We start from the raw sequence: 24,459 nt of genomic DNA on the forward strand, positions 1-24,459 counted from the left end.
AACTTAGGCTAAATATAGAAAATTACTCAAATATTTATCATCGCTATCAAAATTATATATATATATATAATAAATATCGACATCATAAGCTTGGTCTCTTACTCAGTACCATGATTATTTCTTGGTGAAAGGCTGGGCTCTTTGGGCAATGGGCCAACAAATTGTTAGATCAGTAGTGGAGAGCATCTGACCTACCTCAGTATGGCAGATGTAAAAGATCAGACCTTAATCACTGGAGTCAACAGTAACATCTCTTTATTGAATGCTATAAAATATTTAAGCTTATTCAGCTAATTTTCATGGTTAATGTTTGCTAGACAATGGAGTTTTAACAAACTGCTTATTGTTCAGTTTGCTGTTGTAAGCTCATTTTATCCATAAATCTAGTTTGTGATACTTTCGCACAGTTTGATGTTTGCAGAGGGTTCGTTCTTTTCTTGTGCACGGCTGTCCTGTTTATTGCTTTTATTTTACCAAGAAAATAACAACGGAATCTGGCATGGTATGAAATCACTAACAACTTGACTAACTTATTGCTTTTATTATGGGCTGATTCATCTTCCTCATTTGCAGTGTTGGGTAAATTACTCAAAATGAATAATCCACTACAAATGACTTATTATTTATCTAAAAATGGATTCAGATTCCTTTACTGAATATTTCATATAAAATGTAATCACTTTACTAATTATTTTACTTTTAATTTACTTTCTAAATCACTTTTCCTAGAAAGGTTTTTGGATTTATGCTGAAATTCAGAATGTCTACATTTCCTCCACAATCACTGTCGAGCACCCTTCAGCTGTCACAGAAATGCTAACTGACGTACAAATGAATTCATATTTTAAATGTATTATACAATATATATTACTTAAGTGCAAGTAATTACTTTCTGACTCCAGCCAGTTCTCCTAAGCAACTAAATCGGCCCGGTTGCTAGGGAGGGCAGAGTCACATGGGGTAACCTCCTTGTGGTCACTATAATGTTACAAAATGCGCATATTGACGGTCTCAGATGCAGAGGCAACTGAGATTCATCCTCCGCCACCCGGCGAGTCACTTCAAGTGCATTGGGAATTGGGCATTCCAAATTTGGGAGAAAAGGGGAGATTTTTTTTTTATTATTATTTTAATTGAAAGTCAGTAACTGTAATCTGATTACAATAATTTTAAAATATTTATGTTTTAAATATGTGTTACACTACTGTAATTGGATTACAGTAACTAATTACTTTGTAATCAGCTCATTTGTTACTTGATTTCTTGAAATTATAATTATTTGAACTGAACATTGCAATACAATGCAAAACAAGAAAAAAGGCTTGTTTTCTGAGAATTTCATTTTTCTAACTCCATTGGCAAATAGTATTTTAAGTCTGATTTGTGCTTAATACAAGAACAAGCAATTTACCAATGGGGGTTAGAAAAGTAAGCTTATACTGTATTCTCTGAAAACAAGTCTTATTATTTTTCTTCCGAAGTAAATTAATCTTGTGTTAAGATAATTCTACTGGAAAAAGCCAGAAATACTTATTTAGAAAACTATTGTTAGCAGTGTGAGCCCTGCTTGTTCTTGAAAAGAGAGACTCTTCAAACTGACCACTGGGTTCTAGATAAACTATACATTTCTTGAACATTTACAAAAATGCCCTTGCCTGAATATTGTAGCCATTATGAATGAAGTGCTCATGGGAAAAGGGCAGAAAGAAGGACTGTAGTGAACATTCACAGCATGACAGTGAGTCCTGCCAGACATCCACATTAATGCTTTGCTCATTAAGGCCAAATTCTGGGGAGTTGAGGATAATTATGCAGGACGGGGGATCAGGGGTTCTCCAGACATTTGGCCAATGTCCAAGAATACTCACACGTCCCTACAGATGCACAATTGTGAGGTGCCATCATCTCCCTAAAGGCTTGGGTTGTTTGGGTGTGAAATATCCTACGAAGTTCCACAAGGATCTCATTGCCAATGCCATATTTTTTCTTTCCTGTGTTCCATAAACATAGAGTAAGCTACAATTAAGCTGCCTTATTAGTGGCTGTGTAGGCAGGCTGTTTGTTTTTCATAAGGAGCTGCCAAACTTCATGAGTTCCAATCATTTTTTAATTTATTACTCCCTTGTAACTCCCTGCTTTCCTTCTACATCTGGTTTTGGCTGGTTGATTTTGGGTGTCTTATGCCATATATCTTGAAAATGGTTGCTTCAGCACTATAGAGTAGGACTGGGTGATATATTGATATATTCGCAATGATTTTGCTGTCGATATGAAATGAAGAAACATTATGGATGAATGTGCTAATGTGTTAAATGAACTTTTTTGCCCAAGTTAAGTTTCCTAGTTTCACAATTGGGTCTCTGATTTAAACGGAAGTGACAAAAATAGAGTAAGGTTTGGTAAGTTCGACTCATTTTTGTAATTAGGTACAAATTAATTGATTCCAATCCATTTTTGCCATCTCTCAGAAATGTTCCCTGAAAGATATTATGATAAATAATGCTTTTTGCATATACTTTAAATGTGAAAATCATTGTAAAAAACAGTGGGGAAATCATGCCTTGACTTTACTTCTTGCATTAAACATTTTGAATCTACTTGGCAACAGTGGGGCTTTAGGTAAAATGATGGTTCCTTTGACTTTAAAAGACTCACAGTTCAAGCCATTTCAGAAAAACACTTAAATATTAAGATAATGAATATCGTCAAAAGACAGAAATATTGAGATATTTTGTTTAGCTATACCCATATAGAGCTGTGCTTATGTGCTTTTGGCTCAATCTGGGTGCAGTGTTGTTTCTCTGATGTCTGTGAATCTGTGTTGGCCTACTTACAGCGTGTTCTATTTCTGCCACAAGTGCTTTGAATGTGATGTTTGAGATCTGCTCTCTGCTTTCTTGTTTTTGAGAGCATGGATACATCTGGGGAGTGTTTCTGTATGTGTTGGGAGAGATGGTTTTCACCAGAGAATATATGCAGGGTTAATATTTTTGAATGTTTGATTATAGAAAATCCAACTGCCACCCCTTCATGTAAGCAATAAATGTGCAGATACTTTGGTTATTAAAGTGTATTGAGGCATAAACCTCAATCTCAACCTAAATTAAGCCATCAGCAGGTAGATAAAATAGATAAGCAAATACAGATGTTGCAAACAAGAAAGAAAATATTGCAAAGAGAATTTCAGCAATAAAAGGAAGATAAATATAGAAAAGAAGCAAAGTAATTCACACTTTTGTCAGTAGAATATTTGGTTTCACTCAAGTGGCCAGTATCAAAATAAGATCATTTTCAAGATAAAGATAATTTTTCACTGCTGCTCAGTTGGGAATGTCTCATTCCCACCAAGTCGCCCAAATTATGCCATTCCCAATAACATTCCAAAAGCACACTTTCCTTCCTAGCTCATTCCTGATATGTTATTTAACATTCCTCTTTTCCCAGGCTCATATTCGTGTTGTATGTACTCCGATTAGTGTCTCAGCATCATGCTGAGGGCCAAATGGATTAATGAAGTGTGCTTGAAGTAAAAACGAGAGCGATGTTTACCCATACTAACATATTAATCAATGTCTTCAGGATATAATGTAACTTACTGAAGGAGCCAGTTCATTATAGTTTATGTTTAACTTTCCCTCAGGAACAAGAGGAGAATAAAGGTGCTACAAGTTGGCCAGAGTACTACATTGACCAGCTCAATTCAATGGCAGCTGTAAGTATGTTTTCATGCCTTTTCCAAGATTAAAGTAAATGAGTATTCATGTTTTCACACTTTATTATAGGTACCGTAGATTCCAGTTTTTCTTAGGACCATTTCAATTATATTTACCCTTAACCCTTCTATTGTCTCTGGGTCAGTTTTGACCGGCACAGGTGAAGAATCTGCAGTTTTTGGTGCGGAACCAATTGTTGTGACTATGTTGAGACTATCAAAACAAATAAAATAAATCTAAAAACGGATTTTACACATAATTGTTTAAGTGAAATAACTATTTATAACCAATTTTCCTTTCATTGTCTTAATGGGTCATTTTGGACCAATATGTGAAAAACCACTTGTGACCTTTCACTTTCAGACTTTCTGGATGTTATGCAACTTTAAATAGTTTTTTGTACATATATTTAACATTTTCTCAAATTTAGCCCCTAGCCCCATACTGTTTTCTAGCTTCAACACCTGTTTCATTGGGTACTGCATCTTTCCCACAAATTAAATTATTTTTTATCTAAAACAGGCTTTGTGCACTCATGCACGTCCACACTCACAAACACACACAGAGAGAGTATTTAACAGTTTTGAACAGGTACTATGTAGTAAATATATTTACTATAATTTTTACGTTTAATTCTTTTAAGGCTATAATGGGGCAAAAGGCTTCCCCAATGTAAAAAGACCATCAGATGTTATTTCCTTGAGTAAGGCACTTAACTCCAGGTTGCTCCAGGGGGATTGTCCCTGTAATAAGGGCTCTGTAAGTCGCTTTGGATAAAAGCGTCTGCCAAATGCATAAATGTAAAATGTAAATGTTTGTGATTCTAGTGTAAGTATGGCTTCCAATTTGTATCTAACAGAGGAAGACTCTGTTGGCCTTGGAGAAGGAAGATGAAGAGGAACGTAACAAGACAATTGAAAGCCTTAAAACGGCTCTGCGGACACAACCCATGAGGTCTGCATACACTAACACACAAACAGATGCACACATTCAGTATATACATTCAGAAGAGAAGCTCAAGTGTTGCTGTTCCAGTGGAAACATATACATTCATATATCAAATATATTGTCGGCTTTAGTTGAAATGGTACACAGCTGTCTCAATGCAGTTTTTCATTTAACACGTCACTTTTACTTTGCTTAGTCCCACACTACCCTATTAAACACATGCCTTCCCTATGGTGTGCTTTTTTTGGAATTGTGACTCATTAAACAAATGAGATCACTTACGTCACACACAAGCACACATTTGATTAAGTGGTTTCAGCTCTGACCATTTGATCCTGGGGTCAGGTCATCACCACTGACCTTTGCAGGGGTTGGGCCAAAGCACTCCAGATGTCTTTGTGCTTAATATTGTTTTAGGCATATATCAAATTGTGTTTTCTCAGTTTTGGCCAATTGTGTTTCAGTCGAAGTGCTTTTCAAGGGCCATAAATGAGTCAAACTACTGATTAATTATGTGTTATTCATCACCTGTGGAGTAGATAATTTTCAGTTCTGTGGTTAAGTATAAACATGAAAAGAATAAAAAAGAGACACTTATTCTTTCCAGAGTTGTGGCCTAGTAGTTAGAACGCAAGAAAGTGGCTTATTGCGAGAAAATAGCATTCCAGTTTACTTACTCTGTATAAGCGGCGTATGCTTTACTCCCATATACAGTACATGCGGCTTGGTCATTAAACGGCTTTCTCCACAGCAATGTAATTTCCCCATGATGCTTGTGTAATTGACAAACATGGTATCCGAGGAAGACTTTGCTGTTTTATTTAGTTGCTTCGCCTTATTTGCGGATATACCAGAGTTGTTGCTGTGATTGTTTCCTTAACTTTCTTTCATGACCTGCTGCAGAATTTTCCTCTTTTGTAAAACTCTGGGATTCCCCCAGTGTACAAGCACATATACGTGAACGTGAGGGACAGTCAATATTTTACATTGGTGATATAGTTTATAGTGTATGTGTTTTTCCCATTGTAGTCCTAGGAATGTTGAATTCTTTCTGCTGCGTTGATTTGTTGTTGGGCTCAATCCTATGAATTTGTTATTCATTCTGTTCAAGCACATGCACACTTCTTAAAAACATTTTACAACACCACTTCTGTGTTTACATGGCAACATTAAGCCACATTCTCCGAGAGAAACCTATAATTGTTAAAGTGTTCTTGACGTTCTTGTTTACATGATGTTTCAGAACTGCACAAACCCTGAAATAAACAGTTTTTTTTCCCTCCACTTTTTCTCCCCAATATGGAATGCCCAACTCCCAATTCACTCTAAGTCCTCGTGGTGGCATAGTGACTCGCCTCAGGGTGGCAGAGGACGAATCTCAGATGCCTCTGCGTCTATGTCCGTCAATCCTCTCATCTTATCACATGGTTTGTTGAGTGCTTTAATGTGGAGAAATAGCGCATGTGGAGGCTTCACACCATCCACCGTGCCATCAATGCACAACTCACCATACGCAAACCACATTATAGCGATCATGAGGCGGTTACCCCATGTGACTCTACCCTCCCTAGCAACTGGGCCAATTCGGTTGCTTAGGAAACCTGGCTGGAGTCACTCAGCACGCACTGGGATTTGAATTAGCGATCTCCAGGGGTGGTAGTCAGCATCTTTACTCGCTTCACCTCCTCCTCCAGGCCCCAAGTGCATGTAAACGTGTGCTAAGTTTTCTGAAGACGTATGATAGCGTTGTGTGAGAAACGGACCAATATTTAAGTCCTTTTTCAACCTTCCCCTCTATTATGTATATTTTAAAATATATTTTCAGAAAACTGGAGAGAAATTTTTATTAAATGAGAGCTTCTATGTATTGCAACCTGCCTTGTGAAATGTAATGTGAACTACACAGATCTTTAATGGAAAGCTTAATTCACCCATAGGTTTGTAACACGGTTCATTGACATGGACGGCCTGACATGCATTCTGAACTTCTTGAAGAGTATGGACTACGAGACCACAGAGTCTCAGATCCACACGTCCCTCATCGGCTGCATCAAAGCCCTGATGAACAACTCACAGGGTCGTGCCCATGTGCTCTCGCATTCTGAGAGTATCAACATCATCGCCCAGAGTCTGGCCACTGAGAACATCAAGACCAAAGTGGCGGTACTGGAGATAATGGGTGCTGTGTGTTTAGTGCCTGGAGGACACAAGAAGATTCTGGAGGCAATGTTGCACTACCAGAAGTTCTCCTGTGAACGAACACGATTTCAGGTGGGCTAATTAATTCAATCCAAGCAAGACATGACGTTAAGCAACTTTGTAGCAATATAAATGTTTATGCTATGATCATGACCATAATAATTGTATTGATCACAGAAATTGCTGAATGATCTGGACAAGAGTACAGGGCGGTACAGGGACGAGGTCAGCCTGAAGACGGCCATTATGTCTTTCATTAACGCTGTGTTAAGTCAAGGAGCTGGAGAAGTAAGACTTTTTGACTCACTTTTTACCATTACCAAATTTTTTTCCCCCTCAACCTGCCCTCTATTTTAAACTGTCATAATTTACTCTCCAAATTTTCCTGGGCTTGGGGCAAAAATGCCTTGAAATGCCAAAAATCCCCTGTATATAATCCCTTTGTTTTTATACGTAATTTGATATATTTCACAATATTCTATTCTAAGCAGGTCTAGAAAAGCGTTAAGACAATGTAGCAACCATTTCAAATAATGTTAGAAAAAATATGCCTGATTTTACGTATATAAAATGGCCTGATTATATGTATATAAAAAAGCCCCTGAAAATCAACAATATTATACTAGTTAAATTTCGATACTGGTGTTCTATATAGAGTATATACACTTTATGGGGAATTCACTAAGAATGGTTTAGCATCCTATTTACTAAAGGAATAATTCAGAACAGGCAACAGCGCAAACACGGCCACAAAATCGTGGAGCAACTGATTAGTTAATTCACCCTTGTTTGTTTTTGATTATAAAAACAGTCTCTACAGTTCATTGTTCATCAAGTCTTTCTTTAATTAACCTCTAGGCCAGCCTTGAGTTCCGGGTTCATTTGCGATACGAGTTCCTCATGTTGGGGATTCAGCCCATCATTGACAAACTCAGGTCACATGAAAACTGTACTTTAGACAGGTATGTTTCACAGTAGTTATTTTGAGAAACTTTAAACTCTCATTAATACATTTTGATTTCATGATTTTGCTGTATGTCTTATTTGTTTCCTCAGGCACTTGGATTACTTTGAGATGCTAAGAAACGATGATGAGCTTACTTTGTCGAGACGCTTTGAGTCTGTAAGTAGGCACTCTAGTCTAAACTACAGTTTTTTTGCAAATTTGCATTTGTTTTTTGACATTTCCTTGTATTTAAGATTATTGTATGAATTTTTTTTATTTATTGAATGGATGAAAATGTATAATATATTTTTCCATAACTTTTTTCAGATTCATATAGACACGAAGAGTGCAACACAGGTTTTTGAGCTTGTTCGAAAGAAGCTGGCCCACACTGATGCATTCCCGCACTTTATGTCTATTCTACACCATTGCCTGCTCATGCCTCGTAAGTGCTGTAATCTCGCATACCCCTCAAAGTATCACCTTTGACTTTACATAGTGACACGTGAAACCATTTGGCACCTTCTGTCTTTCATCTTTTGTATTTTTCTCCTATAAATGTCATACCGATAGCTCTCCCTTTCTCTCCTCCTGAGTTTTTACTGCATTATTTCAGTTTGTCTTCTTACGTATACATTTTAAATACATTTTTAAACAGCTTTTCTTATTTTTATTTTTTTTATCCATTTTAATGCTTAAATGATTTTAAAATGTAATTATACTTGTCTTTATTTTTCTTTCTCTTTATCATGCCTAATAGCACTCTGAATTACTATTGTGTTTGAAGTGTGCTATATAAATAAACTTGCCTCGTGTTGCCTAGTCCATAATTGAAACCACAAGTTTTGCTGACTGTTATAAGTATATTTAAATAATGTTATACATTTGTTTCAGATTATATTAGGTATTATGCATACAGAAATTGTTGAACCTGTCCTTTATTTTGTAGATAAGAGAAGTGGGAACACAGTGCAGTACTGGCTGCTTCTGGACCGCATCGTCCAACAGATGGTCCTTCAAAATGACAAAGGTCATGACCATGATGTCACCCCATTAGAAAACTTCAATGTAAAGAATGTGGTTCGAATGTGAGTTTGCTCCCTTGTTTTCAACAACTTGCTCTAAATTGTTTTAATAAGATTTGTTTTCTTTGGCATTCATTTGTTGCTGTAGTCAGGGTTTGGAGGGTTACTTTTGAAATGTATTCCACTACAGATTACAGAATACATGTTGTAAAATGTAATTTGTAACGTATTCCGTTAGATTATTCGAGGTCAGTAACATATTCTGAATACTTTGGATTACTTCTTCAGCACTGGGAGATTTTTCCACTTGTTTTGACTGTAAAAACGCTGCCAGTACAGTAAGACAAAATATGTTAAAAATACATTCTCTGAAAAACCTAAATATCTTATGCAGTATTGTTTCTAAAACAAGATAAATCTAATGTATCTTGTTTTAAGGATTTTTTTTTTTTTTTACAGGAAAACAATACACATTATTATCAAGAATATGATTTTTGCCCTAATATCAAAGGTCTTACTAGAAAAAAAGAAATGATTATCCAACAGTAATTTTCTTGATAGAAAATATGATCGTGTCTGGAAAAATGTGCATGTAAAATGACTAGAAATAGTATTTTAGTTTAGCATAAAGCTGACAATTTACTCAAGGTTTATTTCTATTTCTTCTGCTCCAAACTTACTTCAAACTCACTTCAAATTGACTTCTCTGTCTGCTCGTATGAATGTAACACATCATAAGAAAGTGTTTCACTGCTGTTCAAATGCACTTTCGATCGCATAATTTATATGTATAAATGTTTTCCATCTGAAAGGACTAAATATGAAATGACACAAATGACAATAAAATGCAAAGTAATCTCTTCAGTACTCAAAATACTTTTTGAATGTAACTGTATTTTAATTACCATTTATTTAAATTGTAACTGTAGTGGAATACAGTTACTTATATTTTGTATTTTAAATACGTAATCCTGTTACATGTTTTCTGTAACCCTGGCTGTAGTATATTTAAAGGAAGCAGAATTCTTTTTTTCTTCTTTTTTTAAATACCACTGATTAAGTCTTTACCATGTCAGCCAAGATTATCTGTACTGGATTACTCAGTCTCTTAATCAATTTACTTACTATTTTACCCTCCCTTTTCAGGCTTGTCAATGAAAATGAGGTAAAACAGTGGAAGGAACAGGCAGAAAAAATGCGAAAAGGTCAGTATTGTACATGTTGATGTGTTGTTTGGTTCCACATTTAATGCTATATAACTATGTAAAGATCCAGTGATATATTGAAAGAGTGAGTTTCAATTGGCTGGAATGCAGTGTCTTGATTGTCGAGAAAATAACACACCTATCATTTTGTCCTTTGACCCCTGTGTTCTGTAGACCACCATGAACTTCAGCAAAAGATGGAGAAGAAGGAGCGAGAGTGCGATGCTAAAACACAGGAGAAGGAGGAGATGATGCAGACACTCAACAAAATGAAAGAGAAGTTAGAAAGAGAAATGGGGGAACATAAACTGGTCAAGCATCAAGTGGCAGAACTGACTGTCAGACTACATGACCTCAGCACGGTATACTGATGATGTATCAAATCCATTACATCCCCAAAAGTATGTGGATGCCTTGCATATGGTTTTAAAAAGTAAATTTTTAACAGCCAGGTGTGATGTTTGGACATCCACATACTTCTGGCCACTAACTTTGTACAATATTAATATAGACTTTATTCAACCACACCTCTATGGTGAACTGTAAACCACCACTGTCTCACCACTTTGTTCATCCCATTTGTATTTCTAGAGACAAGTAGCCAGTGTTCCTGGAGGTCCTCCTGTCCCTGGGCCTCTAGGTGGACCTCTCCTACCTCCTCCACCACCTCCACCCGGTGGCATGATGCCTCCTCCACCACCTCCTCCACAAGGCTGTGCTATGATGCCACCACCTCCACCACCACCCCCTGGTGGCCCCCCACCACCCCCTGGATGCCCTCCTTTTGGTGGGGCTCCACCTCCACCAGGAGCCCCTGTGGGACCATCCCTGAAGAAGAAAAACATTCCTCAGCCATCCAATCCACTAAAGTCCTTCAACTGGGCCAAGCTATCTGAGGTGAGACTGGCATGGATTACAGCTGCAAGCTGGCTCATCCAGGCACTCATCTGTTTCTTAAGCTCCGCTTTTAATCAAGAAACACTTTTGGAAGTCCACCGGCACACATTGGTGTTGAGCTATAGTGAAATCTAGGACAGTTTTCACTGTCACTGAAGTTTGCCAGCATGGCACCATAATTTGATTGAACAAGTGGCATGCCAAGAGTGCTTATATTTTGCATAACAGCACTTGGACACTTCACTGTTTGCATCACTCCACTTGTCCATGTTCATTGCATGTTGCTTGATGACATGCAGTGGTTGATCCTGTTTTGGCTTAAATTTTACATTTTCATTTGCAGAGCAGAAGTTGCTTGATATTAACTTCTTGTCTACAGAATTGTTGTATAATAGCATTATTAATATTGTGGTGATATTCTGTACAACAGCTATCTTGGTCATTTTAAGCATATTGCTTTATTGTCATACAGTGTGGTAAGAGAACTAATCTGATTTGCAAAAATACTAAAAAAGTTGATTGTCTGCTGACAAAATCATGCATTAATTGCATGTACACTATATTCTTTTTACATTGTGTACTAACCAGCATGCAATTAACCATGATTTTGTCAGGAGATAATAAACAATTACCTGCAAATGTGATTTTGTTATTATGATGGCAAGATTCTTTGCTAAATGCAGAATTGTGGTACATTCAGAGTTCTTGTCAATAGATGCAGCATGTGCATATTTATTCTTTAGGTATGTGTCACAATATCATTATGGCTGGGAACTTGTGATCAGCTCTGATTTGTTTAGTAACCGAATGACTTTGGACTGAATGGTAATTTAATTTAATATCCCATTTTTTTTCACAGAGCAAGCTTGAAGGGACTGTATGGGCAGATGTTGACGACTGCAGAGTTTTTAAAATCCTAGACTTGGCGGACATTGAGAAGACCTTCTCTGCATATCAGAGGCAACAGGTCACTGAAACATTTTTTTACTCATTTTCTTCCAGGATGATCTCGCAAACAATTCACTGCTTCTCATGCATGGTATTCATACTGTGTGTTTTTGTCTATGGTAATCTTGCATCATATAATCACATAGCATTGGGTTTTGATTAGCAGTCTGTAAAATGTGTTGATATCACCAGGCACAGAAGAGTTTTCTATGAAAAGCAGACATTGGCAAACCGTCCTCATTAAAGTTGGTAAACCACAAATTTGGTCTCATTATAAAGTCATTTCACAGAATTTCTTATGGCTTTACAGCCAAATTAGGGAAGGGAAAAAATTATCTATCTTGGATACAGCTTGAGATACAACTCACTTCATTGGCTGTCTTCATAATCATACTTTAAAACAATGCGTTATGTGCTTGCATCTGGTTTGAAAATAACTTATTAAAGGCCTTGCTAAATAAGTATGCTTAATACTTTGCTGTTCATATTCATTAAGCCACTCAGCCCTCTCCAATTTCATTAACTATATACCAGACAATTTAATATTCTCAAATTTAACATTTTAGGTTAAAGCCAGTGTTTTTAATTATAAGTGGTCCACAATTTGCTTAAAAATGTCATAACATGATCACTATTTGAATGAACATTAAAGTGATAGTTCACCCAAAAATGAAAATTCTCTCATCATTTACTCACCCTCATGCAACCCATGATGTTTATGACTTTCTATCTTCTGTTGAACACAAACAAAGATTTTTAGAAGAACATTTCAGCTCTGTAGGTCTGTACAGTGCAGTGAATGGGTACCAACATTTTAAATCTCCAAAAGCACACTAAGGCACCATAAATGTCATCCATAAAACTCCAAGGGTTAAATCCATATCTTCTGAAACAATATGATAGTTGTGGGTGAGAAAAATTTCAATGTTTAAGTCCTTTTTTACTATATATATATATATATATATATATATATATATATATATATATATATATACAATTTCACATTCTTCTTCTTTTGTGTTTGGTGATTCACATTCTTCGTTCATATCGCCACCTACTGGGCAGGGAGGAGAGTGGATAATGAAAAAGGACTTAAATATTGTTTCTCACCCACACCTATTATATCGCTTTAGAAGACATACATTTAACCACTGGAATCTTATAGATTACATTTATGCTGCCTTTATGTGCTTTTTGGAGCTTCAAAAATGTGGTAGCCATTCACTTTCATTTCGAGGACCCAAAGAGCTGAAATATTCTTCTAAATATCTTTGTTTGTGTTCTGCAGAAGAAAGAAAGTCCTACACATCTGGGATGGAATGAGTAAATGATGAGAACATTTTCATTTGTGGGTGAACTATTCCTTTAACTAATGATCTGTTAAGTGTTATATAATGTAAAATGTGAATTTCATTCCTAGAATTTAGTAATATTTTTGGGGTCCCGGTGTTTGATGAGACTCTGGGTAGAGGGTTCCAGGGTCTGCAATGGTTGAAAACCACGGGACGAAATAAAGCATTGTGTACATTTATTGATTTGCTTGAGGAAAAAGACAAATTTGATAACATGAGATAAACTTGACGTATTTGCTTGAACTTAAATTGCTATTGCATAGATCAGTACAAATTGCTCTTGCTGATGAAAAAGCATCGTGATTTGAAACATCCTCCAAAGTGTTTGGGTAAAATGGAATTGGAGAGGTAGATGTTAGTAGCTTGTGACGTGTAGTCTAATACTGTATGTTTTGAAGTTAACAGGCCATTCATGATCAACTAGCATACATCTTACAATGCACACACACTGGCAGATCCACATAAATCTCTGCTTTCATGCACCCTTAAGCTCACCATTCACCATCCCAGTAATGTCATCATGTGCACATGCCTGTTTGAGTTTGTTTTGGCTGAATTCACCTAACTACACTATCTCTTTAACATGTGCTGCATCTTCCTTGCTTCTTGCCTGCATTGTAGGACTTCTTTATGGTCAATAACAGCAAGCAGGTAAGTTTGGTTGTAGATATCTAAAAGTGTTTGTTTCAACTCTGTCTCTTTGCTCATCTCTCTCTCTCTCTCTCTCTCTGTGTCAATCATTTTGTATCTAGCCAGTGTAAACATGTGGAAACACACTGGAATACATTTGGAGTGGGGTTTACTTAAAAAAAGAACCTAGGAAACAATTTCCATGCAAAAAAATGCAAGTAAATTTTACAGACCTTATTTTCAAGTAAAGACTTCACACAATTCTTGGCTTTAATTAGAAATTCTAAAGTAAAGTTTACTTTGCAATACTCTGTTTCAGTTAAACTTTACTCACTATTTGTTTGTAAATTTTTCTTAAGCAATGTAGCACTGAATTAAGCCTTGCTTTTAAAAGTGTGCTAGCATTGTCATATCATGTCTGTACCACATGACACACACAAGCCTTCCACAGGGAAGCTTAATGCATGTTATGTACACTGATCAGCCACAACATTAAAACCACCTGCCTAATATCGTGTAGGTCCCCCTCGTGCCACCAAAACAGCTCTGACCCATCGAGGCATGGACTCCACAAGACCTCTGAAGGTGTCCTGTGGTATCTGGCACAAATATGTTATCAGCAGATCCTTTAAGTCCTGTAAGTTGCGAGGTGGTACATCCATGGATTGGACTTGTCGGTCCAGCACATTCCATAAATGCACAATCGGATTGCGATCTGGAGAATTTGGAGGCCAAGTCAACACCTTGAACTCTTTGTCATGTTTCTCAAACCATTAACTTTTTTGCAGTGTGGCAGGGCACATTATGCTGCTGAAATAGGCCACTGCCATGTGTACGTGATCTGCAACAATCTTATGTAGGTGGTACGTGTCAAAGTAACATCCACAAATTTTCCCAGCAGCACATTGCCCAGAGCATCACACTGCCTCCACCGGCCTGCCTTCTTCCCATGGTGCATCCTGCTGCCATCTCTTCCCCAGGTAAACGACACACATGCACCCGGCCGTCCACTTGATCTAAAAGAAAACACAATTCATCAGACCATGCCACCTTCTTCCATTGCTCCACGGCCCAGTTCTGATGCTCTCGTGCCCTTGTAGGCGCTTTCGGCGGTGGACAGGGGCCAGCATGGGCACTCTGACAAGTCTGCGGCTACGCAGCCCCATACGCAGCAAGCTGCATTCTATCATGACCAGCTTTACATTTTTCAGCAATTTGTGCTACATAGCTCTTCTGTGGAATCTGACCAGACGGGCTAGCCTTTGCTCCCCACGTGCACCAATGAGCCTTTGGTATCCATGACCCTGTCGCCGGTTCACAGCTTGTTCTACTTTGGACCACTTTTTGTAGGTACTAACCACTGCATACTGGGAACACCCCACAAGACCTGCCGTTTTGGAGATGCTCTGACCCAGTTGTCTAGCCATCACAATTTGGCCCCGGTCAAAGTCGGTCAGATCCATACTTTTGCCCATTTTTCCTGCTTCCAACACATAAAATTCAAGAACTGACTGTTCTCTTGCCTAACATATCCCACCCCTTAACAGTTGCAATGGTAATGAGATTTTAAATGTTATTCACTTCACCTCTCAGTGGTTTTAATGTTGTGGCTGATCTGTGTAGTCTATTAGACAACATCACCTTGCTTTAATGGTGATAGAAACGAGATCCAGAGCTGCGCACGCAGACTTCAACACTTGGTGCACAAAACACCATGACATTAACAATCAACAGATAATTTTTTGATCATCAACGGGTAATTTTGAGCAGCAAATGAACTTAACACTTCACCAAATAAGAAGTTACCAAACCTAACAATGAAATCAACAATAAAAACGGTTTTAATCAACTTAAAAAACATGCCCAGTGCATTCTGGGAACACCAGCTTCGAAATGTTAAGTAAAAAGCACTCAAATTTGCAAAAATATATGACAATATTTTCTGCTTTAATATTGGTAAATGATGATGCATTGTAAAGATAACAAACAAATAATTTACAATAATATTTACATGTTTGAATTAAAAACAAATGTAGAATTTACTTAATATAAAATAACTGCTATATTTACTTCACCACAAAATATTTTTTTTTCTGTGTAGTTTTTCTCGACTTTAGTGAAACTACCTGTCAAGAATTTGGACACACCTCCTAATTCTTAAATATGACTATTTTTCACATTTTAGAATTATGGTCATCAAATCTGAAATAACACAAAAGGAATAATGGAAAATGTTAAACAAGTCTGATCTTAAATATCTTAGATTGTAGTTTCTTCAAAGTAGCCACCGTTTGCCTACAGTTATAGCCCTGTAACTCGTTCTCTCAACCAACTTCATGATGATTTTAAACAGTACTGATGAAGTTCCCATAAATGGTGGTCACTTGTTTGCTCCTTTTCTTTTACTATCCTCTCCAACTTATCCATTTTTATATTAAAATGTTAGATGTTAAATAAATTCATATAGGCACAATTTATTTTGTCTGTACAACACTAATTTCAAGCTGGTAAGTCTAAGCATGTACAATAGATGTTAAATAAATTCATATAGGCACAATTTATTTTGTCTGTACAACACTAATTTCAAGCTGGTAAGTCTAAGCATGTACAATAGATCAAAAGGTTTTAAAGATCATGAGAAACAAATTCACTCATATGTTAATGTGTCCAAACTTCACACTGGTAATCTGTTTACTTCAATTTTTTATATTTCTTTGCTGTTATTAGTGTCATCTGCCAATTTCTTACCTTGCAAATTTGTTAATTGAAATGTATCTCCTTGTGATCATAGAAAGAGACTGAGGATGATGCACTAAGCTCTAAAAAAGTCAAAGAGCTCTCTGTCATCGATGGTCGACGGGCTCAGAACTGCAATATCCTTCTCTCACGGTGAGTGGTGTGTCTGCCCCATGTATTAGTTCATCTCTACTGTAGTTTGCGTGTCTGTGGACCTAACTGATGTAATGCTATATCCTATGGGTAAAAACTTATGGTTCCCATGTCCTAGGATGATACAGTCTTTTCCACCTTGGGTACCATGTCATTTCCTGTCACTAAAAGACACCCAGTCCCTTAGTATGCGGTTGCTTCCTTGAATTCTTCATAAATTAATTCAGTATGGGCCTCTGAAATGATCAGGAACCATGCAGCATTAATAAAGGCAGTCTAAATCAGTTTTAATCATTATTCACTCTTGGCTCAACCTGGTTTTCATTGCCAAGAACGATACTTTACTTTCTAATGAGTCATGATATTTATTAGCTCCTACTTCCTTTTTGTATTCATGTAATTAATGTCAGAAATCGTTCAAAAATACTTATTTAAATAAATGATTACTGAGATTTAGTGACAATTCCATGATAAAATAACGCATTTAATATAGGCACCATTAAGGAAAAGACCATATATTGATTTATTATGGATTTTCTGTCTTGGATTAATGTAGTAATTTCCCATCCAAAAGATACTTTTGATTTAGCTATAATGCAGCTGTAATAACAAAACTTTCAGCATTTCTCTTGAAATAGCAACGAATGAGCTGTGGAAATGCATCCATCAAATTTAAGGATTCAGCATGTCTCTACCTGGATTCTTCAAACAATGTTTTGTCTATGCCTAGACCCCAGGAAATATTTTATTCACTATTATAATAGGAATGAACAAGGCTCACTAAGCAGAAATTCTATGACATACTAAAAAAAAACATGAATATAGATCATCAGTCTAGAACTCCTGGGTAGAATATTATTCAGGTTTTAAATTTCTTTCCATTTATAGCTTTTTACAGGTGTGAAATTAAACAGTACATTCTTCTATGCAGGGCATAATACTTTAGTTTACAGGGTTCTTGTAGTTTCTTTTACTCTTTGGAAATGTCCTCAAATATGTATAGTGTGGGTAGGAACCAGCAGAGACCTACCGATATGATATTATATATAAGATTTTATTGTGATATAAAAACTGTGACATGCTTTTACTCACTTGTTTCTCATTCATCTTCATTGGACTTCAGTGGTTTAGCAAGAAGTGCTGAATTTTCTGCTACACTTCCTCATAGAAGTTTGGACTCATAGAAGGTCAAATTCTTATTTTAGGTTAGAACACCTGTTTGTCACCTCAGGACTGCCCTTTATGTCAGAAACGGATCCCACAAAGCAAACCGTTATAGTCATAGCTTGCAAACCATATGCTCTCAGATTTATGATGGCTCACTAACTAGCTGTGGTTTGGCATGGTGTGGAAATACCAGAGTTACTCGCAAAGCAAGTCAAATTCCTCTTGAATTCAAACTACATGAAACAAGCCACTTAGCATTTCCAGTGGCCTTTTATATATAGTTATAGAAAGAGGGGTTCCCTATCAAAAGCTACACTTTGATGCAGCGCTGATGTAGCATTTTGGGAACGTCTTTTATGAGTGACCAGCTGTGAATATGTGTGCAACACATCAATGAAATTGACTGAAATTTATAGCCTCTGCTGGTGACATCATCAGGATGCGCCAGTACCAGGGGCTTTAAATAGATGTGCATCATTGTCTTCAGACAAAAGACCTGACAGGGCGGGGGTGCAAGCATTGCGAGCTGTTTACAGTGAAAATGCAGTGAAAATGCTTCGCACTCGTCTCGCTTCCAAGAGCCAGCGCCCACCCTTCCATCGTGGGGCTCTCGTATGGATCTGACTGAGGAGCAAGAGACGGGTCTGTCCCTATCGCTCGCTCTCTCTCCAGATCCAAACAGTCCTTCTCATGATCTCGAAGCGCGCCCTGGCGCCTTTTCGGTTCATTAGGGGAGCATGGAATCTCTTGAGTCCGTGGACTTTGAGCTACCTACCTCTGAGCATTCCTCACATAATAATGAAGCGGTTGAGGAATTACTCAAGGTGGTTACTTGTGCGGTGGCCAGACTACAGTTAGACTGGCCACACAAACAAGAGACCCCCAAATGCTCTAAACTAGAGGACAGATTTCTGTCTGTTGGCCAGGGGAAGGGAATGCAAAATCAGTCCCTTCCCTTCTTTGAAGACCTCCATGATGAGATTTCTCATTCATAAAGGAAATCTTATACTTCCCGTATCTTTGTGCTTTCGACGTTGACATATTCGAACATCGTGGGTGCTGGGTATTCGATGATGCCGCAGGTAGATGAGGCACTCGTGGGTTATCTCTCGCCTGGCTCGGCATCATCATTAAAAAGACCTACTCTCCCCACAATGAAACAAAGTGTGGCTGATCGCGCTCCCCCTCGTAAGGACTGGAGACCGGCTCATTGCCCTCAGCAGCCTCCAAAGCAACACCTCTGGACCATTATCTCCAGAAAGAGAAAGTCCTGACGGTCTTGCGACCAGCCTTGTGGGGGTATCCACCTGGGACGGGGCACGTGAATCATCCACCTCTCCATTCCTGCCGCCTCTGGTGTTTCGGGAGTTAGCGGTTTCCAGCATTTTCCAAATGTTGGGTGTTCCGTTGCTTCCTGCCGTAGTCCAGGACGCGGAACACTTGACATCCCCTCAACAGTAAGTGTCAAAATGTATACCCATCTCAGAGAACCTGGCAGCGTGAAAGCTATGTGGGTCCTAAGGCCATAGAAAAAGGCTACAGAATTTCAACGGTGTGGTCCCCACCATCGTGAAACCGGAACAAGCATATCTACTGTTGAAAGAACTGCAAAATCTCTTGGTCAAAGGGGCCATAGAACATGTTCCTCTTTCAGAGAGAGAGTCAGGTTACTACAGCAATACTTCCTGGTTCCCAAGAAGGGTGGTGGATTGCGTCCGATTTTAGATCTTCAAGGCTCTCAAGTTCAAGGTGCTGACCGTCAAAACGGTCATGTCTCAAATCCAACATCACTATTGGTTAGTCACGATTGATCTCATGGACCCATATTTTCATATAGAAATACTGCCACAACACAGAAAGTTCCTGAGGTTCGCTTTCGGGGGCAAAGCTTTCCAATATTGGGTTCTTCCATTCGGCCTAGCCTTATCTGGTTGAGATTTTACAGAGCAGAAGTGGACCTCTTCGCCTCCCAACAGACAGCACAATGTCCCCTCTACTTCTCTCTGAGTCACCCAGCCCCCATGAAACAAACCTACGGTTTCTCTGCTCCCGGGAGTTCTGGCCAGAGTTCGCCAGCAAGGGTCCTGCCTCTTACTGATAGCGCTGCGAACAGGGTATGGTTCTCTGAGATAATGTCTCTCCTCTCTCGCCTTGGGCGATTCTGGAGAGGAGGGACCTTCTGTCTCAGGCGCAGGCGGACGATATTTCATCCCCACCTGCCCATGACCCAAGTGGAAGCCCAGAGACCATACTTCCAGCCACCCAATTGCACACTTCTTTGGGTTTGCCATGAGTCCTTTCTGTCTCAATGACCTCAAGACAGCCCTCAGATTACACAGTGCCGCTGCCAATCATTACTGAAAATTATAATGTCATCTAGATAGGCGTAAGCAGTGTGCGGTCTGAGGATTCGGTCCATGAGCAACTGATATGAAGCCGGGCCCCGAAAAAACCTAACAAGCACCATGAATTGGTGTAATCTGAATGGGTGGAAAATGCCATCTTTTCACAGGCCAAGGAGTTAAGGGTATCTGCTAATATCCCTTCATTAAATCCATTGTCGAAGAAAAGTGAGCCACGCCTAACCAATTGAGCATCTCATCAATCCGAGGCATCGGGTACGCATTCAATTTAGACACCGCATTTACTTTTTTAGATTCCACATAAATCTGGACGAGCCGTCACTCTTTGGGACCAGCTCCACAGGGCTGGCCCAGTCACTGTGGGATTCTTTTATTACTCCCATATCTAGCATCGCCTTTAATTTATCTTATATTTTGTGCTCGGGTAATAGGGAGGAACAACTGCATACCACTGCCCCCTATGGCCATCTCTATATGGTGCTCAATGAGATTCGTATGACTGGGAAGAGGCGAGAACATGTCGGAGAATTCTCCTTGCAACCTGGCAACCTCTGTAACTTGTGAGGTTGAGAGGTGGTCTCCACAAGTGACACGGATTGTTCAATCGGTGGCTATTAAGTTCACATCTGGTCTGAGCTCCTCCCTCTCTGGAACTACTGTCGCCAATGTCAAGGGGGCTGCCTCTCTCCATGGTTTTTGGAGATTGAGGTGGTAAATCTTACGTGCTCGATCCGTTCGTTTGACCTCATAATCGATTTCCCCAACTCACCGTGTGACCTAAATGGGCCCTTGCCACTTGGCGAGTAATTTAGAACTCGATGTGGGGAGTAATACAAGGACTTTATCTCCCGGTGCAAATTCCCGTAGCTTAGTATCCCTATTAAAAAACAGACTTTGACGTTCTTGAGCCTGGAGCAAATGATCCTGTGTTAATTGCCCCAGAGTGTGGAGTTTTGCAGTCGACACCCATACAATCATTTAAATGGAGAGTACCCCGTGGAGACTTGTGGGACCTCTCGTACTCCAAATTGCATCTTCGTGTACGAACTTACAAATCATATTCTTTAGTGTCTGATTAAATCATTTGACCAACCCATCTGTTTGGGTATGGTAAATGCTGGTCCGAATTGATTTAATCCCCAATAATTTGTACAGTTCGCGTAGTGTACCTGACATAAATGTTGTGCCCTGATTAGTGAGGATTTCTTTCAGAATCCCCACTCGAGAGATTATTCTGCTGAATATGCTTCACGCTGAAATGTTGCGCAGAGGCACTACTTCCAGATATTGCGTTACGCAGCCACCAGAACCAACAGAAAGTGATGCCCGTGTGCCGTGGGTTCAAATGGCCTGATGAGGTTATACCAGTTCTTTTGAAGGGAACCTCGATCAATGGAAGGAGGTGCAATGGCACTCTTGGAGTAGCTGGCGGTTTCACTAGCTGACATTCATGGCATGCTGCACACCACCTGCGACAATCCCCATGAATGCCCAGCCAATAGATATGGACCAATAGTTTCGGATTATGATGAGCTGTCTGGAATAACATTTTCAGACGGCTCTTCGGTATTAACAATTGTGTTGCGTCCTCCCTTGTCTGAGTGTTCTGCGTCACTCGATACAACTGATCATTAATAATCGAAAAATACTGGTATGAGAGTGCAATGTCTGGCTGGAGTTGTTGAGCATCAATCACTCTCTCTTTGTCAAATGCGTGTCTAAGGGTCTTGTCTCTCATCTGCTTCAGAGAATAATACCCTGCAGGGAATCCTCTAAGGGCGGGGGAAGCAGTGCCTTCCCTTACGTCATCCTGACCTGGAGCTTATGTAGATGGCCCCAGCACCGCCTCCCCAGCCAGCAAATCGCACCCCACACATCGATACACTTTGTTACTGGACACATCCACACAAATTCCCCTAAATTAAGTTGTAAATTTCGGCCAATTCATACCAAAAAATGTGTGAATGGTTGAGGCAGGGAGTAACCACCGCTTCTATTCTATACTTTTGATCTTTGAATTGAATAGTGACGGGCACTAAGGGGTAATCGTGAATATCCCCATGCACACACCTTACTTTCACCTACCGGCTTGTGTCCAAAGCCTCAGACTGAACCAAGCTTTGGTGAATGGAGGTTTGTTTACCACCTAACTCGACCAAGGCTTGATATGTACCCAGTACATTATGTAAGCGATTGGTGAGTTCACATGAAAATTCGGAAGCAGCGCTTATTTACAACAGAAGAACGTCACGCGAGAGTTTGGCCATTTGAAACTGCATCCGAACACTGGATGGAAGCGCCGATTTAACATTAATAATGTTTTAATTATCTAATTGTTTCTTACATAAACCTATACATTCGCTTCAGAAGACATTCATTGATCAACTGAAGTCGCATGGATTATTTTATGCTACCTAAATATGCCTTTTGGACTGTCAAAGTGCTGGCACACGTGTATTTCTATTATAAGGACCTGACAGAGATCTGTCTGCTTCTAAAAATCTGCATTTGTGTTCTGCTGAAGAAAGACATACATATCTGGGATGGCATCAGGGTAAGTGAATAATTAGAGAATTTTATAAAAAATTGTAAAAACCGGGTCTCTATGGCGCTCTGGAGAGTCCCGCTTAGACCCAACAACATTACTCAACCAGTGGTGTGAGTTGACTGTTTGAACAACTGCTGGAGAGGAAATTCAGAAAGCTGTTTGAAAACATTGTTTATTTTTGCAGTTCCGGTGGTGCTACTACCACAGAAATGACACATTTTAAAGCTTTAAAACTTAAAAAAGGACCCAAAAGTATAATGAAAGTAGTCCACATGACATGTGTCCCATCTTGCAAGTGTTCTGAAGGCATACGAAAGGTTTTGGTGAGAAACAATATTGAATTTTAGTCATTTTTCACAAATAATATTTATGTCCATTGCATGAGAGAATCTTGTTCACAGTGGCATATTTTTACACAATAACTTGCATTGTTTTTAGCACAAAACAACACGTTAGCCAATGTGAACAAGCTTCTCTCAAGCACTCATGAATGCTCAACTGATGTCAACTTTTATGCTGAAAAAAGACTTGTTTTTAACAAAAAACTATACTATGTGTTTAGAACACAGAATATGACACACAAATCAAATTGACTACTGTTATGTTATGTTTGAGTTATTTTTTAACTTTGAGGAACTATCAATTGCCATTGTATTAAAAAGACGGTTATTCATTAAAACGTCTCCTTTTGTGCATAAGAAAGAAAATCATATGGTTTTTGAATGACATAAGAGAAGCTAAATGATTACAGAATTTTCATTTTTAGGTCAACTATCCTTTTATTCAATGCGGTGTTGACAGATCTCAATCAAATAAGGAAATGAAACACACTATGCCAGATGCAGAGGAATGAGTTAAAAAGAGCTATGATTGACAACATTCTCCATCATTAAGGTTGATTTGTTGCATTTTACAATGCTGGTAGAGTGTCTGTGACCACATGAAATGGAAAGTCCTCTGATATTTTGCAAAATATCCCCCTACTGTTTCTCCACCTTATTATTTTCTGATTAAACAATAAACGAGGGAGACTTGAGGTTACACTAATGATCTAATAATGACGTTGGCTTGCTTGTAAAGGCTGCCATTATTTCATTCTTTTCCTTCCTCTGTTCAATTTTACACACTCCCGCAAGACTGTGAACTTTGTTAGAAGTAACTCAATAACTGAAATCTTGGAAATTGGGAGCACTGTTTGCCACAAACGTGTAAACTCTAACATGGAAATTTCTTTGGCCATGTTTCACGTCCTTGCTGCGGTTTGCAGCCTCTCTGGATCCTGGCAGGAGAGTGAAGGGAGCTTTCCAGCACTGATCTCAGGCCTGTCAGACACCTGTTCTTTTTGGCCTAAAGTCTGCACCTAGCTATCCCTGGATCACATGCTTCTCCCTATCATCAAATGTGTAAACTAGGAGGGTGGGCTGCGCTAGTGGATTTTCCTCTGGGATATTTTGACTTCCTCTGTCAGGGTTGTCTACTGTGAAGAACTGCCAACAGTGAACACACCTTCATTTAGAGGAGGAAGCATTTTATCTTCCGTAGATTTCAGCTTGTGTAAACAACATAATTTCCATCAGGGGTCTCAATTGGTTTTGCTTCATGACCCAGATTTAACATTAGACATCAAGT

The 24,459-nt window shown here is 38.7% G+C and overlaps 1 protein-coding gene across 2 annotated transcripts in view; it reads left to right on the forward strand.

Moving 5' to 3' along the window:
* LOC127621836 (disheveled-associated activator of morphogenesis 1-like) overlaps positions 1 to 24,459 on the forward strand; it is an 84,673-nt gene that overhangs the window by 43,597 nt on the left and 16,617 nt on the right. Inside the window, exons 4-17 of one of the 2 annotated variants that reach the window (XM_052095580.1) lie at positions 3,641 to 3,712; positions 4,573 to 4,667; positions 6,599 to 6,932; positions 7,038 to 7,148; positions 7,719 to 7,822; positions 7,917 to 7,983; positions 8,134 to 8,251; positions 8,756 to 8,894; positions 9,978 to 10,036; positions 10,211 to 10,398; positions 10,628 to 10,933; positions 11,793 to 11,900; positions 13,855 to 13,884; positions 16,655 to 16,752. In XM_052095580.1, the coding sequence (XP_051951540.1) occupies positions 3,641 to 3,712; positions 4,573 to 4,667; positions 6,599 to 6,932; positions 7,038 to 7,148; positions 7,719 to 7,822; positions 7,917 to 7,983; positions 8,134 to 8,251; positions 8,756 to 8,894; positions 9,978 to 10,036; positions 10,211 to 10,398; positions 10,628 to 10,933; positions 11,793 to 11,900; positions 13,855 to 13,884; positions 16,655 to 16,752 (1,829 nt within the window). The remainder of the gene's footprint in view (positions 1 to 3,640; positions 3,713 to 4,572; positions 4,668 to 6,598; positions 6,933 to 7,037; positions 7,149 to 7,718; positions 7,823 to 7,916; positions 7,984 to 8,133; positions 8,252 to 8,755; positions 8,895 to 9,977; positions 10,037 to 10,210; positions 10,399 to 10,627; positions 10,934 to 11,792; positions 11,901 to 13,854; positions 13,885 to 16,654; positions 16,753 to 24,459) is intronic. The other variant, XM_052095581.1, reaches the window with a different exon arrangement.

This window comes from Xyrauchen texanus, chromosome 28, assembly GCF_025860055.1.
Source record: "Xyrauchen texanus isolate HMW12.3.18 chromosome 28, RBS_HiC_50CHRs, whole genome shotgun sequence".
Lineage (NCBI taxonomy): Eukaryota > Metazoa > Chordata > Actinopteri > Cypriniformes > Catostomidae > Xyrauchen > Xyrauchen texanus.